Here is a 17,606-nt window from a genome sequence, read left to right as displayed (position 1 = left end):
GGTCTGGGGGTTCCCCGCAAGGCTCCCGGGGAGGCGGCTGAGACACGCGCGACAGGTGAGTTCCACGCCCGCGCGCAGGGGTGCGCCTCGCCCCTCGCAGGCGCGTCGGTTTGCGCGCGACCCTCCCTCCCAGCCAGCGGGCTCAGCGCAGGCCAGCAAACTTTCCTGCCTGGAACCCGCCCGCGTCTACACCTGCCGCGGTTCTGAGGCTCCTCGACCACAGCGCGTGTCTACACAGCCTCACCTGCCCCCGGGTCGCTGGAGGGTGCCTCAGTCATTGGTCCGCATCTCCACAGGACCACCAGCTGCGAGTTACCCGGACTTGCCAAACTCAGCCTTCAGAATCAGTCTCGACTACCTCCGGATTCCGGAGGCGCCTCGGCCGGACCACCTGCGCTGGTCCACACAGCCACGGCAGCCCCCGGGCCACCGGAGATGCCTTCAGCTCAGGGGCCGCGTCTACACCACCCAAAGCTCACGAGACCCTTTAGAGCGCGGACCTGGACGCAGACCCCGCGACGGCCGCTCAGGGTTGGGAGTGATGCCCGCGACCTCCTCCGGGTATCTCCGGTCCTGGCGGAGCCGGCTGCGGCTGCTTACCTTCCGGCGCCCTCGCGCTCCCGTCCTGGCTGTGCCGTTTCTTTCACATCTTTTGCAATATTGTCGACGGCGAAAGAAAATGTTGTAAATCCTCCCGCGGCCACGTGGCTGTCCCCACAACCCTCTTCCCCCTTTTTTTGGCTCTTAGGACAACGCTCGGCCCCAGCGGCCGGCCGCTGGCCACGGGGCTCGCAGCCGGCTGCGCCGGTCGCGGCGGGGCGGGGCCGAGGGCGGGGCGGGGCGGGGCGCGCCGGCTCCGGCCGCCCTCCCGGGGGAGACCGTGGCCTGCGACTAGGGCTCCTGTTCCGGCTCCTGATTGGTCGGTCGGCCGGCGTTGCTGACGCCTGATTGGCTGGGGCTCAGTCAGTGGGGGGGAGGGGGTCTTGCGGATTTCATTCTTTGCCTTTTCTTTCCTGCGGCCACAGCTGCTCTTTTAGGCCCTTCTGAATTCTGCAGCTTTCCCCTCTGTGCTTCTGGGCTCCCCATCATAACACCCCGAGTGGTAACTGCATTTTCTTGTCCTTCTCCATCAAATAGCACCTTGAAGTCAGGACGCCGGGTTTGTGCTGCTCACCACAGCATCTCCAAGGCCTAGCACACAGTAGGTGCTCAAAACATTAATTCACTAGCTGAATGAATTAATAGAAAATATGCATACAGGTTTTTGCAACTATCTTCAATGCTGGCAACAACCCTAGGAGATGGTGTTACTATTCCCCACCAAGGATAGAGAAACCGAGGTGCAGAGAAATGCGGGGACTAGGAATGAATGGCTGAGCTGACGCTGGGACACAAATCCATCACTGGACCAAAGGTCTCTTCCACACAGCCATGGCCTGCGGGGTCTCAGAGCCTCTGTTTCCCGCCTATCAAAAGAGAGTGTTGGATTAGAACAGAAGATGGTTCAGAAGATGTTATTTCAATGAACGTGCTGTACGCAGTGCTGTGCTTGGCAGTATGAATGAGATAGCCCCTGCCTCCACATTAAATTCCTGGTAACCTGCTGGGCCCGCTCCCTTCATGGGAGTTCCTCCCTCACCCCACCCCCAAATCAGAAGCAAAAATTAGAAGCACTCTGGTCAAACCAGGCTACATTGCCCACCGGACACTTTGGGGGCATGTGGGGTGGATTTTCCTGGGGGATTCGGGGGGCGTATTATTAAGCAAACTGGAGCAGAAATGCAGTTCTCTTGCGGGGAGTCCGGGGGAACTCCCCAAGTGGGTCTTTTGATTGAGAGAGATGGTGCCTGAGATGGGATGAAGAGAGGGTTCCCCTAGCAAAGGAGGGTGTAGGAACTGCTCCTGGAATTGGACGGGGGGAGGTTAATCAATGAGAAAAATGCTGTCTGAGGTCCCGTCTCAAGTACAGTAGGCAGCCAGATTCCGGCATGCAGAGGAGCCAGCTTGTGGTGAGTGAGCCCTCCCTGTGTCTGTGTCTTCACATGGCCTTCTTATAGTGACACCCATACTAACCCAGTATGACCTCATCTTAACTTGATGACATCTGCAAGGACCCTATTTCCAAATCAGATCATATGCACAGATATCCATGGTTAGGACTTCAGTGTATCTTTTTGGGGGGCACAATTCTACAAGGCTCAGGGAGGAAAGAACATTCTGATTAGAGGGGAACAGCAAGAGCAGAGGCCCTGAAACCATCCAGCGTGGATCCACCTCCTGGCTGCCCACTGCTCTCCTGGGCTTCCACAGCTCATCTTGGATCCTGGTCCCTGGCACCTGCCTAAACAGAGCCAGGATGGAGCCCACCCTCTGGGTAACAGGCCTTCTCAGGCCTCCTTTTCTAGCTGACCCTGCCCTAGCCTCATGCCCAAGGAGGGCCCTGCCAGCCCGTCCCTCCTCCCCTCGCCCTCCTGGTCTTCACCCCCACCCACGTCCGAGATAGACAAGGACAATAAAAGCTATTTCACAAGCAGCTGGTGATTAATCGCCAAGGTAATTAAAGAGGCAGTAATTGCACTCTGATTTCAGAGGAAGGAGAGATGTCTTGGGCAGGGGTGGGTGGTCAGCTTAGGTCTCCTTGACGAGATGGAGCCAGAGGACAGAAAGGATTTGAAAAAGCAGGAAGAAAAAACAAGTAACATTTTTTTTTTTTAAAGCGGGTGCTTCAACCATGGCTGTAATGTTTTATTTGACAGAGTCAGGTGGTGGGCTTAAATGTTTAAGCTTGTCTGTGTGCTTTTCCACGTCTTTGAAATATTTCATTAACAACAACAAAATGGCAGGGGAGGTTAAGTTTTTCTAAACTCTCATTTGGGATTTATAAATGGCCTCGAATACCAGCGTGCCTCCTTTACACAATGGAGAGGGCCTTAAAATTACGTGTAAATCGAATCCCGTTTGCCCACCCACTACCTCTTAACACCACCGATGCTCTATCTTCATTTCTGATTGATTTTCCCTGGTAGAGGCACCAAATTCTTTGCTTTAAGTGTCAGGCTCTCTCTGTCAAGTAGTTAATGACCTATAAAGCACTTACAACGTGCTGGGGAGATGCTATTTGGAGGCGCCCCGCCGCGTATCCTCTCCTATTGTCGGTAATCACCCCTCATTTATTTGCTCTTATTGGTTTGGAATTTGCTATCAGGTTTCCCTAAAGCCAAGCCCACCAGGAATGGTGCAATTCTGTGCGGGGCCCAGATGGGTGCTGCACTTGATATCCAGGGGCAGTGGCAGCAGGTGTGGCCTCTTCTCTCAAGAGCCCTTCAGCTTGGGTGCCCGGGTCATCTCTTGGCCACACGTTTCCCAGCTCTGCCTTTTGCCAGCTGAGTGATGTGGTGCATTCCCCTCCCCTCCCCAAGCCTCAGTTTCCTCCTCCACTCTGCCCCAGAGCTGGTGCCTGCCCTTGGGCAACTGGAGGATGACACCGGCCTGGTAAGGTCAGTGCTGGGAGCAAGAGAAGAGGCCCAAGGTCAGGGTGAGCACAGAGGCTCAGCCTGGGAGGCTGAATAGGCTCTCCTAGGAGGGGAGTGTATTCATTTTCTACAGCTGCTGTAACCAATTCCCACAAACTTGGTGACTTAAAACAACACACATTTTTTCTCCTACAGGTCCGGAGACCAGACATCCAAAATCAGTTTCAATAGGCAGAACCAAGGTGTTTGCAGGGCCACATTCCCTCCAGACGCTTAGAGGAGTATCCACTTCCTTGCCCTTTCCTGCATCTAGAGCTAAATTCCCTGGCTATGGCCCCTCTGTCATCTTCAAAGTCAGCAGCACAGCATCTTTAAATCCTTTCTCTGCTTCCATGTCACATTGCTGCTGCCCCGTCTGTAATCTCCCTCTGCATCCCCCTTGTGAGGGCAGTTGTGATTATAAAGATCCAGGATAATCTCCCCATCTCAAGATCCTCAATCACATCTGCAAAGTCTTTGCCATATAAGGTAACATTTACAGGTTCCAGGGATTAGGATGTGGACATCTTGGGGGGCATTATGCAGCCTACCACAGAAGGCCACAGAGCAAAGTGGTTCAGATCATGGGTTCTGAAGCCATTGCTGGGCTTGCATCGCAGCTGCACCATCCGCCAGCTAGGTGGCCTTGGGCAAGTTGCTACGTCTCTCTGAGGCTCAGTTTCCTCACCTGTAAAATGGGATGAACGCTTGTATCCAGATAAGAACTCAGTAGGCATTTATCTAGCTATTAGGCAGAGGGAGCTTCATGTACCAGAGCCTGGAAGTTGAAAGAGGACCCAGAAGAGCCCTTCTGAAGGAGGGAGGGAGGAGGGGCAGGCTGGGGTGGAGGGAGCTGGGCCAGGTCCCAGGGAAGTGTGTGTGCACACATGCTCTGTCCTAGGGGTAAAGAACAGGGGACACAGAAAGTGTTTAAATAGGGCACCTTTTTGTTTGTTTTTGGTTTATATCATTGAAATGTAATTCACCTACCATAAAATTCACCCTCTTAAAGGGTACAATTCAGTGGTTTTTAGCACATTCACATGGTTGCGCGACCATCACCACTATCTAATTCTGGAACATTTCTATTACCCCCTAAAGAAGCCCCGTACCCATTAGCAGTTCCCTAGAGCAGGGCAGTTTTAGGGTGGCGCACCCTGGTGCTCTCCATGATCTCACACCCCAGCCTTGTATCCAGAAAGAAGACATGGGCGCCCTGAGCCCTGACATGTGGTGGGGAGAGTGGAGCCTCAGGGGCAGAGTGGCCTGGGGTCAGCTTCCTCCTCGGCCCCTCACAGCTTCCTTTCCTTTCTTTGTCCCCTGAGACAGGGACGCAGGACACCGCACAGGATGATGGGAGGCTGGGCTGCAAGGGCTCAGGGCTCACGGCTCACTTTGCATCACCACGATTACCATTTTTATTCCTGGGCCTGCACTTGGCTCCAATGTTAACCTCCGTCCCCAGGACTCAGCCACATGGACTGTCCTAGCAGATCAGGGAGGCCAGCAGCTCTCCTTGCTGCACTCCAGTCACGTGGCACATCGGGGTTCCCCACCCATAGGAGGCAGTAGGCTGTGGGGCCACGGGAGGAAGGTAGGGGGCATTTGAGGCTGAGTCCTGCCTGAGCAGCCCTGAGCCTCCTCCGCCAACCCAGCCGCTCTTGGGATGGCTGTGACCAGGCTGGAACACGAGGGACCCACAAGGGGGGTCTCCAGTGCTCCCACCCCCGACCCCCTGGCTGGGCTGGTTGGTTCTGCTGGCTACTGGGAGGGCCCCAGGAATGGTTGGGCATATCAGGCCGAGCCTAGAGACAGCCGAGGCAGGAGGGGAGGCCATCTGGTGAGGCCAAAGACAGCGGTCAGGACATTGCCGAACTTGCCCTGGTGTCCCCTGGCAGTGACAGGAGCTTCTAGGATCAATTAGCAGAACCACCCTAACAGGGCTCACTGCCCCTGATGCTCGGTCTGCAGGCACGTGTCATCGGAGCCTCTTGACAGCCTTGGCAGCCAGGAGTTGAATGGGGGCGGGAGGACAGCTGACTTTTCCCTTGTGCCTGTCCTGGCCTCCAACAGCTCGGCACAGAGCCACCCCGTCCCAGTCAGATGGGGGGTGCTGGCCTTCCAGGACCTGCGCTTCTCATTGCCCTGCCTCTCCTGGTGTTGCGGGTGCCGCAATATGTCTGTCTCAATTCTCACATACGTAAAATGGGTCACATACTAATTAAAAATCACTTCCTGGAAATTGAAAAAAAAATATTCTCCGTTTTTCAGCAAGAACAGGCACTGAATTTCCTTTCCTGAATTACCAGGAAAGGAAAAAATTCATTTATTTCTTGTGACAAATGGCTCCTGAGCCCCTGCTAGGAGTTAGGCACTGACAAAAAGAGGCAAATAAAGCGTCTGCCGTGCTGGGAAGCTCAGGGCTTCCTGGGGAGATGGAATTGATTCAGGGAAGGAAAGAGCAAGAAAAGGATTGAAGAAACTGCTTGGTGGGGGTGGGAGAGGGGGTTTCGGGAAGACTTCATGGAGGCGGTGGCATTCGAGCAGGAACTCCTCAGGCAAAGGTGCAGGGCCTTGGCAGAGAGAATGGGAGGAGCACAGGGTCAGAGGTGGGGAGTTCGGCATCTTGGGGAGCAGCAGCCATGGATGGGAGCACGGATGGGCATGGGGTGACTTTGGGCCAGCTGGAGCTGGTCAGAAACGAGCTGTGGACTCTGCGAAGACAGAAGCATCCTCCATCTCTTATCCCAGCCCCAGCAAGGGGCCTGGCATGCAGTCGGAGCAGGACAAATGTTGAAAAATTGAAGGGGTAGCAAGAGCCCTAAGGGGTCAAGCCTCAATCCTGTGGACCGTGGAAGCCATGGCAAGGTTTGGTATAGGGTGTGAGGTGGGGGTCCAGCTTTGTCCTCAGGGTGTGGAGGTCCAGTTCTTCCAGTGCTATTTGTTGAAGAGACTATTCTTTCTCCATTGAATGATCTTGGCCGCCTTATTGCAACTAATTGACCATGACTGCAGGGTAGTGCAGGGATTTGAGAGGAGGGGGAAAGGGCCAGGTCTGCGCTATAGAAAGTTCAGTTTGGGGCAGAGACTGGGAAGGGCTGGGAGGAGGAGGGGTTGGAGGGAGGCTCTGATGGGTGGGCGTGATGGGGGTGGGGGTGCTGGGGAGAAGAGCAGTCCCGGCTCAGCCCGGGCCCATGGTGGGGAGCCAGGCGCAGGGCTGTGTCCTGAGCCCAGGCCAGGTCGGCCAGAATCGCTGGGGAGTGGGGATGGGGCATGCGAGGGGAAGAGACGAAGAGCCCACGGTCCTTGGCTCCTTGGCCCTTCAAGGTCCACAAAGCGGTAAAATAAAACCCACCCCAGATACAGCCATTTGCAAAGTAGGTTTTCAGGTAATGAGAGGATTGTAAAAGCAAAACAAGGCCAATTATAGCAGCATTATCCCGGATTATAAAGCTTCTACGAGGCAGCTCACACCTCTAGGCATGCTGTGCCTGGGAACGTCCAGGCTGCCAGGAGCCAGGCCCGCCCCCGTGGCCTCTGCTGACCTGCCTCCGTTTCCCCAAGGAGAGCGACCAAGGGAGGCAGGAGGACACCCCCACTCCACACACAATTTCAAGAAATTGGATATGAGTAATGTGAGGCTGACAGGCTGTCTCTGAAGGGGTTTTGTCCTTCCATGGGCTTCCCTAGTTCTGGGGACATCAAGTCCCTCGATGGCTCTTTCTGCGCCCCACCAACTTCCCTCCCCTGGCCTGTGGACGGCGTTGCCCCTTCTGGGCTGTGTGACCTGTAGCCAGCCAGCCCCTCTGAAGGGTAGCTTCTGCTTTGGTAAAAGCGGACTATCAGCTCCCCACTTCGCGGGGCTGTTTTCCGGATTAAATGAGATAATCTAGATAGAGTCGGAGGAACAGAAACCAGTGCGGCCTCAGTGCCTCGGATCTGGCAGCGTCTGTTAAAACAGTGGATTTCCACACCCTGGGCCCCAGGAATCCCTTTTAGTCATTTCCTGCAGAGAAAGTTTTGCAGATGTGTCCAAGGAGGCACTTACAAGGATGCTCCCCGCAGCACCTTACCTGAGGTTGCAAGATCGTAAACAACTGAGAAGGCCTTCGATAGGGGCCCGATTAAATTAGGATCCATCCGTTCTGCAGAATCCTTCCCTGTAATTAGAGTCTGGCAGCTCCAGTGTGCTGTCTCAGGCAGATCCCCCCACGTGGGGCCGCGTGCACAAAGCAAGTGCAAACAACACCTACAGAATGGCTCCGCACGAGCTGTGCGGAGGCCCACACAGACGCCATATATTTTCCATTTTCGCGCGTATGTCCATAGATGCAATGCAAACAGCAGTGAAGAAACACTCCCGGATGACCCAGCTGGTTACCTCTGGGGAGGGGACTGGGAGGGAGGCTGGGAGGTGGCAGGTGCATCACAGGGAATTTTACGTTGCTGGAGTTTTAATGTTTTACCATAACATATGCCTCTGTCACCTGCATATGTCACCTGCATACACACACAAAAAACACATGCTAACACCAAGCAAGGAGAGGATGGCCTGACCCACACTCAGTCAAGGCTCAGCGGCCATAATTATGACCACAGGTCAAGGAAGGGAGGTGTCTTCCACCCTCAAGCCCACGTCCTCAATTCTTGATGTCTGAATTCAGGGTTGGGGAAGCCCCTCGGGTGGGCAAATGGCATCCCTCAGCATTCTGGAGGGACAGAGAGACACCACTCAGCCTGGCTGGGCTGAGGCAACCGCCCACCTCTCCTGGCTGAGCTATCTGCCAAGAAAACTATTGAACTACATAAAAATCCATCCCTGAAATCCCAGAGGCATCCTTAGAATGGAGCATGGCCTTTAAATTAGAATGTGTTTTAAAAAAAAAAAAAAAAGACAGTACTGCAACTAGACGTAAGGTTCGTCAGGGCGGGGGCCGAAGAGCCCGGGCCACCCCGGCCAGCACCGCGCCCGGGTCCTGGGTCCTGGCAGGGAAGGGAACCCTGCCCCACCGAGGTCTGGTGTTATAACCAGCACATGTTCCCATGGAAACTGCTGCCAGAATCCTCTGGAAATTTTTGCTGAGGAGGGGCCACCACGTCTAGCTCCTACTTCAAGTTCCTGGGCTTGGTTTCCCGGGAAGCTTTTCTCAAGCAAGTGCTGGAAGGAGCAGGAGCCATTTATGATGGAAGCTGCCCCGGAGAGGCAGGCAGGGGAGCCCGAGGCTGTCAGATGCTCTGAGGCTCTGAAGGGGGTGGTGCTGGAGACCCCAGAGCAGGGCAGGTGGGGGTGGGGGTGGAGATCCCGTCAGGGCAGGGCCAGGCCAGGCACAGGGAAGCACCCGAGACCTCCTGCCCTGGGCCCTGGGGGAGGGTCCTGCAGGGCTGTCCCGCTTCCCCTCCGGACCTTCCTTGAATGTTCCAGGCTCCCCTTTCCCTGCCCCTCCCAGCTCTCTCAGCCTCTCCCCTCCCAGGTCTAGAGCCCCTCCCTCACCTCTCTGCTTGCCCTGCTCCTACCCCAGCCCTGGGCAGCCCTGACCTGCCCACCCGAGCATGCTGCTTCCCAGGTGCTTCTTGTGCCGGTGGCTGCAGAGCCCGCCCGGGGCCCCACCTCCCAGGGACGCCTGCCCCTCACTTAGCAGACACCCTTCCCACTGCCCCTGCAGCCTGTTTCTCCTAAAGGATGGATCTTGAAGGAAACGCACCCGCTGAGCCTCCCTGTGGGCCAGGGAGGCCCCATCTGTCCTCTCTGAGACACTGAGTGGTCTTGATTGTCACTGGAAGCCAAGGCTTGAGTGGGCAGCGACTTGCTGCTGGGGGGTGGAGCTGGTGCCCAAGGGCAGCTGTCTCCCTTCTCTGCCCCACCCATGCAGAGCCCTCAGGGAGCTCGCTTCATGGCCCTCTCCGGCCCCTTTTCTCCTCCTCCCCCCTGCCTCCTGCACCCCTACCCTGAATTTACCTGCCACCCCTTGCCCCCGTGCCAGCTCATCTCTGCAGGGGCTGGGAACAGGTGTTCAGTCTTCTTTGCTGCTCACTGGGGGTCCCAGAACGTTCTTCCTCTACCCTCCCTGGTGTCACAGCCCTCTTAGGGCCCTGCCTTCCGCCCTGCACCCTCCTCCTCCTTCCTGCCTCTCTCCTCCCTCATCGAAGACCTCAGCTCCTGGTGGACTCCAGCAATGTCCACCAGAGGGGTGATGGGTCAGTGCCCAGGGGTCTCATAGGCCACAGGGAGGAGCCGCGACTTTATTCCAAGTGTCGTGGGAACCATGCAAGGTATGTGGTGGAGGAGGGGCAAGATCAGGTGTGGTCCTGTCCAGATCCCTCGGCCGCTCTGTGAAGAGACGGTGGGGCCCAGGCCAGGGCATGGCAGCGACGTCCGCACCAGGGCCCCTCACTACTCCTGGAAAAGGCTGAGTCCCAGCAGAGGGTCTGGGGTCTAGGGGCTGAGGGCAGAGAGGCCCAGGGCTTGCTGGCTTCGGCTTCCCCAGGGGAGGCCCACTGCGCTGTCTCTCGCCCCAATCCGGGCCCCACCTAAGGCTGCTGGAGCCGGGAGCTGGGGAGCAGCTGTGCATGGCAGCTTCGCCTTCCTGAGCAGCACGGAGTTCACTAAAACCCAGCTTCCTGGAGAGCCGGGCCTCGCCACACCCTGGCAAGCCCACTAAGAGCCCTCCTCACTGCGTGCTTGAAGGCCGGGCCCAGAACCAAGCCGGAAGGCCACTGGCCGTCCTGTGGGCCCAGGGACGCCTGGTCCCCCCTAGCAGAGGGACCTCTGGGGCAGCCCAGGAGGTGGGGAGGAGGGATTCACTTGCCCAGTTCACAAATGAACCAATAGTGGGAAAGCCCAGGGCGGGATGCAGGGGAGGAGGTGGGAGCAGAGCTGAGAGTCGGGCCAGGGCCACACCGACCCCTGCTGCCTGGGGATGGGTTTCCAGTGACACTGCGGGGCTGCCCTGTGAGGGGAAATGAGGGTGGTGGGTGCTGAGGGCAGCAGAAATGGCTCAGGGCCAGGTGATGAGGAGCCACCCTCCACGGGTGCCCACGTGGGGGAACCCGCCCTCTGCCCGTGGGCACTGAGCCACACAGCTAGACACTGGAGAGAGGTGGCCTCAGGGCGCTGGGGCTTCAGTCCACAGGGGGCCAGGGATGGGGCCTAAGGCAGATAGAGACAGAGGAGGACTGGAGGGGCCCCAGGTGGTGGTGTCGGGATAGGCCAGGTGAGGGGACTTTGGGGGCCTGGGCCTTGGGGTGGAAGGAAGGGCAGCTGAGGCCCCATGGGACAGGCCCAGGGAGCAGAGGGCCACGAGCAGGGGCACAGCGAGCATAGAGGCCAGGCCCATGGGGGCCGAGCTGTTCGCTCAGCTCCTGTTCGGTGCTGATCCCTCTGCCCTGCCCCAAACAAACCAGGTCTCCTCCTCACCGGCATGCACCTGGCCCCTCCCTGCTGCTGCTGCCCAGCCTGCCGACCACCATCAGCCACCTCCTAGGCCTCCAGATCTGTCCCTAAGCCTAGTCCCACCTCTGTGAGGTTCATCCTCCTTGCCCACACCCCATGCTCCCATGCCACGCCTGCTCCCCTCTGGTGGCCGCCTCATGCCTTTGGCCCAGCTGAGCAGTTACTCTCCACTCTCCACTCCACCAGGCAGGGGCCCTTCCTGGCACAGGCTGGCACCAAGGGAGCCACATGCACCCCTCTGTGGGGTGTGAGGGGGTGCGGAGGGCTCCCGGAATGGGCGGCGTCCGAGCAAGCCCTTGGAGACTGAGTAGCACTTCGCAGGCTGGGCCAGGTGAGGAGGGGCCCACCGGGCGGGAACAGCCTGGGCAAAGGCCAAAGACAGGAATCACTCGGTGGCCGGGGCACAGGTGGGGGGAGTGTGGCTGACCGAGGTCCTTGAATGGGGCAGGAAGGGCCTTGAGTGCGAGGGTGAGGTATGGGGGGCCCCTGGGGCCTTACTCCTGGGTCAGGTCAAGTCCTTCGGAGGAAGAGGCTGGCCGGGCCTCTGATCCAGGAATAGGTCCTCGGGCAGCACAGCCATCCTAGAGGTTTTCATAGACCAGGTTCAATTCACTGTCATCCTCAGGTCTATGCAGTTTCTCCTAGAAGGAAAAAAACAAAAAAGAGACAGACAGAGAGAAATATTACGTAGGAAAAGAATGAACTTGCACTAATTTACGTTTGGTCAGAGGCAACAGATCGGCTCCTGTGTATCTCTTGGGGGTGTTGCCCCCCTCCCAGCCTCTTCTCCCACCATGCTGCCCCCACCCCGCTCTCAGCCATGCCAGCCTCCCCTTTGCTGCCCCACAGGCTATGTCCTCTGCCTGGGATACCCCCTACCTGTTCCCTGACTGCCTCCTACTCACCCTGTCTGTGGGGGCTCATCTTAGAGTAGCAGGGACCCCTCCCTGCCCCCCAGCCCTGGACTGGTCCTTCCCCAGAGTCCATCCCTCGAAATAGGGCTACAGATGTCTCTGTGTGTCATGGTGTTAGAGACGCTGTTCCTGTAGTCTGAGGCTCCCAGAGGGCAGGAACATGCCTAGTTCTCCTGTCTAGCACCCCAGGGCCTGGCACAGGGCTGGCACTGCCTGAGATGGCCCAGACATCCTTGGGGGTCCTAGGGTGGAGAAGCCCTGCTTCCAGTCAGGGCCTAGTTCAGGCCTGCGTATAGAAAGGGCTTTGAGAATAGGAGATTCAACAAATAGTGCCAGCCTGAGCCAGAGAAGGCCAAGCACCAGCCCCCTGCACTCCCTGACGACGCCTCCAAGGTGCCCGTGAACTTCTGTACCAGTTAACAACACCTCGACTTTCTAGTGTTCAAAGCTCTGGTGCAGCGGATGCAATTCACCTTGGAACTAATTTGAATTCGGGGTAGTTGGTATTGCAGGAAAACACCGCTCATCCACTTTACAGATGAGCAAACCGAGGTTTAAGAGAGAAAGTGTGATTAAGTAATATGCCTAAGGTCCTGGCACGGCAATAACAGAGCCCTGACCAGGCCAGCGAGCTGGCACCAGCTCACATGCCAGCTCCTGACTTTAGCTAACCCCAGCCTAGGGGCAGCTAGAAGCCTTGCCTGATGGGCCAGTGTAGACACTGTGCCCAGTGCTAGTTACGATTGCTCATATTGCACGGGCACCTACGGGGTCCTGGGCAGCACTCTCGGCACAGCATTCTGTCTGTGAGGTGGGTACTGTTAGACTCCTCCGTTTACAGACAAGGCGACTCGGGCACAGAGAAGTCAGGTACCTTGGCCAAGGCTGCACGGCTGGTAAGGGCTGGAGCAGGAATTCACACCCACTAGTCCTCCTGACCAGCGGCCGGTTGCCTGGGAGAGGGCTGAGATTGAGCAGCAGGCAGCTGGTTTCCAAATCCTATTTACCCCCTCTTCGCAGATGAGAGGGTCAGATGGAATAAGCCAGAATTGGTGTCCCCGGGCCTGGGTCTTGTAGCCCCAGCCCCTGCATACCTGGGAGGGTGGGCTGCCATCCTCGCTCTCGAGGCACGCGTAGACCTCGGTCTCTTGGCGCTGCAGGGCCTGCAGGAGACAGGGCGCCAGGGTCAGAGGCAGGTAGGCCAGGGGCAGTCCCCTGGTAGCCTCCCACCCTGTCACGCACGCCACAGTGAGAGGCCAGGGGAGGGCATGCACGGCCACACCTTTGCGCCTGCATCTGCTTCCTCAGCCACCTCCCCCCATCCCTGCCTGTACAGCGCTGAGTCCTCTCTGCTTCCTGCCGCCTCCCTCGAGGACTGCAGCAGAGCCTGTGTCCCGCGCAGTAGGCTCTGTCCAGGCTTCCACCCGGCCGGCAAGAGGGGCCCAGGCATAGTCCTGCCATCCCTGCCTGTCCTTAGGTCCTCCAGGTCCTGGCAGCCAGCAGCGCCTGCATGACACCTGTGGCCACTGCTCCAATAGGACGCCCTCCTGACATCTGCCCTCATTCCCCTGCTTCGAAGCCCCTGCCCCTGTGAGGGTCCCACCTGCCCACCCACCCTCATCCTGTAGGTCTCCCCTGATGCGCACCCCAGCCTGTGCTCATGGATGACCTAGGCACCCACTGAGGTCACACTCCTCGCCCGTCAAGGCTGTGCCCCGCTGGGGGATTCCGGAGCCCAGCCCTGGCTCTCAGCACACCCTCTCCCCCTCCGCCTGCCGTCATTTTCCTTTCTTCCCCCTCAGCCACCCACCCCGGGCCACCGGGGCTCCCATCATTCCCCAACGCTCCTCCTCAGAGGTCCCAGGCTCCCACTGCCCACAGCCCCAGCGCTGCCCCTCCCAAGGCAACCGAGGGGGTGGTGTGCTCAGCCAAGACCCGGGCCTCTACGGCTCCCTGCACAGGGTCAGGTCAGAGCCCACTCCCCACCGGCTCCCCCCAGACTGGAAGCCCCTCGAGGGCAGAGACCGTGCCTGGTTTGTCTCTGAGCTCCTGGCCCTACAGCTGTGCTTGGCACAAAGGGAGCGGCACCAAACGGACCGTGGCTAGGGGCTCCTCGCCCACTTGGGTGTGTCCTCGGGCCACACTCACTCTAGGCCCAGCTACAAGCGGCCTGACCAGAGACCTGAAGGTGGTAGGAAGAATGGGGGATTTGAAGTTAGACAAGACTAGATTTGGCTCTGACTCCCGTCAGCAGCAGGCAACCCCTTAAAAACAAACAAACGAACAAACAAAGCCCCCTCTGTTCTCAGTTGCCCCATCTGTAAAACGGGAATCATCATATCTATCTTGCAGTCTCAATGCATGATTAAATGAGATATTGTGCATGAAGGGCCCTGCACATAGGCAAATAGTAGGTGCTTAATAAGCCGCCGTTGAATGATCATTGAGGGAGGAATGATGTCTGCTCCCCCCGCCCCGCTGTGGTCACAGCCTGGACCCTCCCTCAGAACCCGCCGGGCTCCGGAGCACAGCCCACCAACAGCCTAAGCAAGAGCAAAGCCTTTCCTTCCCGTGTGCAAGCGTACGTGTCATATGGATGCCGGCTGGTTGCCAAGGAGGCGGTTTCCCCGGCAACAGGCAAGCAGGGGTTGCCGAGGCAGGCTGGAGAGACAGGTGGTGCTCAGAGGCAGGAGGAGGGTGGGGAGGTGGGAGGGGAGGGGGAGGGGGGAGAGGAGGAGGGAGGGAGGCTCCAAGAGGCAGCCGGGCATGAAAATCTGTGTAATAAACCATTTGGCGCTTGGGAGACCCTCACTTCAAGGGCATCAGCCATGGGGATGGTGGAGTGGCCCTGGGGACAAGTTCAAGGGGTATCTGAGCCAGAAACAGGGTGGGTCTTGGGAGAGGGGCTTCCACCCTGCCTCCCAGCAGGAAAGGGGGCAGGGTCACCCTAGGGAGAAGCCCCATTTCTGGTGGAAGAAACTTCCCAGGCCTGCTCTGGCCTGTGCGGTCTTCATGCGCGCCCAGAGCATCAGCTGCCCACCCTCTGTCCACTCAGGCCTGCACCCCTCCACGTTCGGGCGATCTGACGGCCCCTCCAAGCTGGACCCCTCTGAGCTGGACATTTCTGGTCCCTTTTCAGAGAGAAGGGAGGGAAACGGCCTCTCTGCTAGCATCTTGACAGGGAAGCAGATCTGGGGTCCCATGGGTGGTCCGCTCTCCTTCCTGCCCAGCTCAGATGGGCTGCCTGGCACACATGAGCCCAGAGAGGCCAGGGGATTCAGAGCCCGAGAAGAGGACTCTGCCCTGGGACCCCGCAGGCCTCTAACCCAGGCAGCGGGCGGGCAAGGGGCGGCTGTACAGCGGGCAAGGCAGGGCTGCTGTGGAGGTGGCCACCAATTAGCAGCTGCTGAGTGAAGTCTTTGACAAGTCCTGACCTGCTGAGCTGCATTTGTATTCAGGCTGTGACCCGATCACCAGGCTGTGAAATGCAGTGTGCAGCCTTGTCAACAGGACACCCTCAGAGCCTCTGAACCAGCTCCTCCTGGCCCTCCGTGGTGATGATGGGGACAGCCTCCCTCAGGTGTCCCTGCCGGGAGAAGACTGCACAGGCTTCCTAAGTGGCCCGTGGGGCTGTGCCGGGCCCTGCTGTGCTGTATTCAGGCTGCGCTGGGCTGCGCTGTTTGTCTGGGACCCAGGCCCTCCAGGCCCTTTTCCTCTTGCTGCCCCTTGGTCAACAGTGCTGGCCTGAAAGGGCATCAGCCGGCAGAGGTGTGAAGTCAGTGCCAAGGCCTTCCTCCAAGTGGGCTGGGGCCAGAGCCCACGCCAGCTGCCCTGGGCCTGAACCTGATCTGAGGGTCCTGGACGCGGGGGTGATGGTGAGATCTGAGTGTTGTTCAGAAAGGAGCTGTCAGTGGAGACGGAGCACCCCAGCTCCAGGCCAAGGCGTTGGCAGTGGGGAGCCTCCGAAGGCTCTTCTGACCCCACATCAGAGTCGTGTGTTAGAAAAGTCCCTCGGGCTGCGACGAGGAGCAGGAGCTGAAGGGACTGGAGGCTGGGCGTGAGGACACCCACCGGCCAGACCAGGGTGGGAACAGAGCTGCTGGAGGAAGCATGCAAACCACAATGTTGATGCTCCAGATTTGCCACAGGGTGTCTCTTCTGTCCCCTCTGCCTTGTGCTGGGCCCTGTGGAACCCTAGACATCCTGGAAGGCAAGCATGGTCCTCTGCCCATCTATACAGGAGTCGACCATGGGGCACCTGCTGTAGGCACTGGGCTGCTGCGGGGTGGGGAGGGGCTGCCGATGGACAATAAGCTCCGAAATAAAAGGCAGCCGGAGACGCTGGAGAGACACAGAGGAAGACAGGGGGTTGGGGAGGGCGGGGAAGTGGGAGGCAGAAGGCCACGCTGGAAGGCCACGCTGGAAGGTCCCGTGTGAGCAGAGGGCTGAGTGCGCAGCAGCGCAAAGGCCCTGCGGCAGGGGCATGCCTGGTGTGCTCCTGCGCAGACAGAGCACGTGAGGGTGCTGGCTTTGACCCTGGGCGAGATGGGAACCCGGGCAGGCTGTGGTGGTCAAGAGAATTGTTCCGCAGACTCCACCTCCAGGGATTGGAATCCACCGAGCTGGGAATCGCCAGCTGCTGGGCTCTGAAAGCCATCGCTGCGTTTGCATGGAGGCCACGTGCCTCTGCCGTGGGTATCCCCACAGCCCCACTCACACGCGACTCACATCCTGGTGTGCCGGTCCAGGGTGCAGACCCTCGGCCTTCCTTCCCACTGGATCAGACTGGCGCGCAGTGGGACTGCCCTCCTAGCGTTGCCCAGCCACCCCATCTTCTCTCACAGGGTTTCTAGTAAAATCACTGCTCACTTAATCCCATCTTCTGTCTGTTTCTCGGAGGACCTGGGCTCACCAAGGCTCTGAGCACAGGGCACGACCTGTTGACGGTTTAACAGGATCGCTCTGGATGCTGCCCGGTGGCACAGAGACCGTGGGGGCGAGGATGGAAACAGGCCGGCAGCCTGGGGACCCCCTGCAGGACTCCAGGTAAGACTCGGGAGTGGCTCCCACTGGTGCTAGCACCGGGCAGTGAGGAGGGTCGGATTCCGGACACGTTCTGAAGCAAGACTTGCTGGTGGATCGGAGATGGGCAGTGACTGAAGCAGAGAAGGAAAGGACGACTCCAGCGTTTTCAGCCCGAGCAGCTGGGAGGATGGAGGGCGACGCGGGAGGAGGCCCTTAGGTGGGCAAAGAATCAGGGTTTGGCTTGAGAGCGATGCCGCTTTGACCTGCGAGCAGAGTTGGCTCTGCTGTTCAGAGCACATGTCTGGGCCAGAGATAAATATCGAAGCAGTCAGGAGAACGACATCACCCAGTGCGGGGAGTGGAGATACAGAAGGGGTCCCAGGACCGGACTCCAACGCCTGCTCCAATGTGCAGAGGTCGGGGCTCCCCTGGTCCCGAGGAGGAACCAGTGAGGGCACTGGGGAGTCGGGAGTCCAGGAGGATCAGGAGAGCGGACCGTGTTGCAAGCAAGTGAAGACAGTGTGTCGAGGAGAAGGGAGCGCTCAGCAGAGTCAGAAGCTGCTGATTCATCAAGGGAGGTGAGGACAGAGAACTGCCCGCTGGGCGTAACAATGTGGGGCGTCAACTGTGACCCTGAGAAGGAAAGTCCTGGTGGAGAGAGGGCTGCAAGGCTGACAGAGAAGGTCGGAAAGGAGAGGGAGAGAA

The 17,606-nt window shown here is 58.5% G+C and overlaps 1 protein-coding gene across 1 annotated transcript in view; it reads right to left on the bottom strand.

The window, feature by feature from the left end:
* Window positions 1-8,998: 8,998 nt before the first annotated feature.
* NFAM1 (NFAT activating protein with ITAM motif 1) overlaps window positions 8,999-17,606 on the bottom strand; it is a 33,588-nt gene continuing 24,980 nt past the window's right edge. Inside the window, exons 5-6 of the mRNA XM_012637962.1 lie at window positions 12,971-13,039; window positions 8,999-11,603 (exon numbers count right to left, since the gene is read on the bottom strand). Coding sequence (XP_012493416.1) covers window positions 11,544-11,603; window positions 12,971-13,039 — 129 coding nt within the window. The 3' untranslated portion in view covers window positions 8,999-11,543. The remainder of the gene's footprint in view (window positions 11,604-12,970; window positions 13,040-17,606) is intronic.

Source organism: Propithecus coquereli, unplaced genomic scaffold (assembly GCF_000956105.1).
Source record: "Propithecus coquereli isolate 6110/MARCELLA unplaced genomic scaffold, Pcoq_1.0 Scaffold126, whole genome shotgun sequence".
Taxonomy (NCBI): domain Eukaryota; kingdom Metazoa; phylum Chordata; class Mammalia; order Primates; family Indriidae; genus Propithecus; species Propithecus coquereli.
This window is presented reverse-complemented; position numbering and strand designations above follow the sequence as displayed.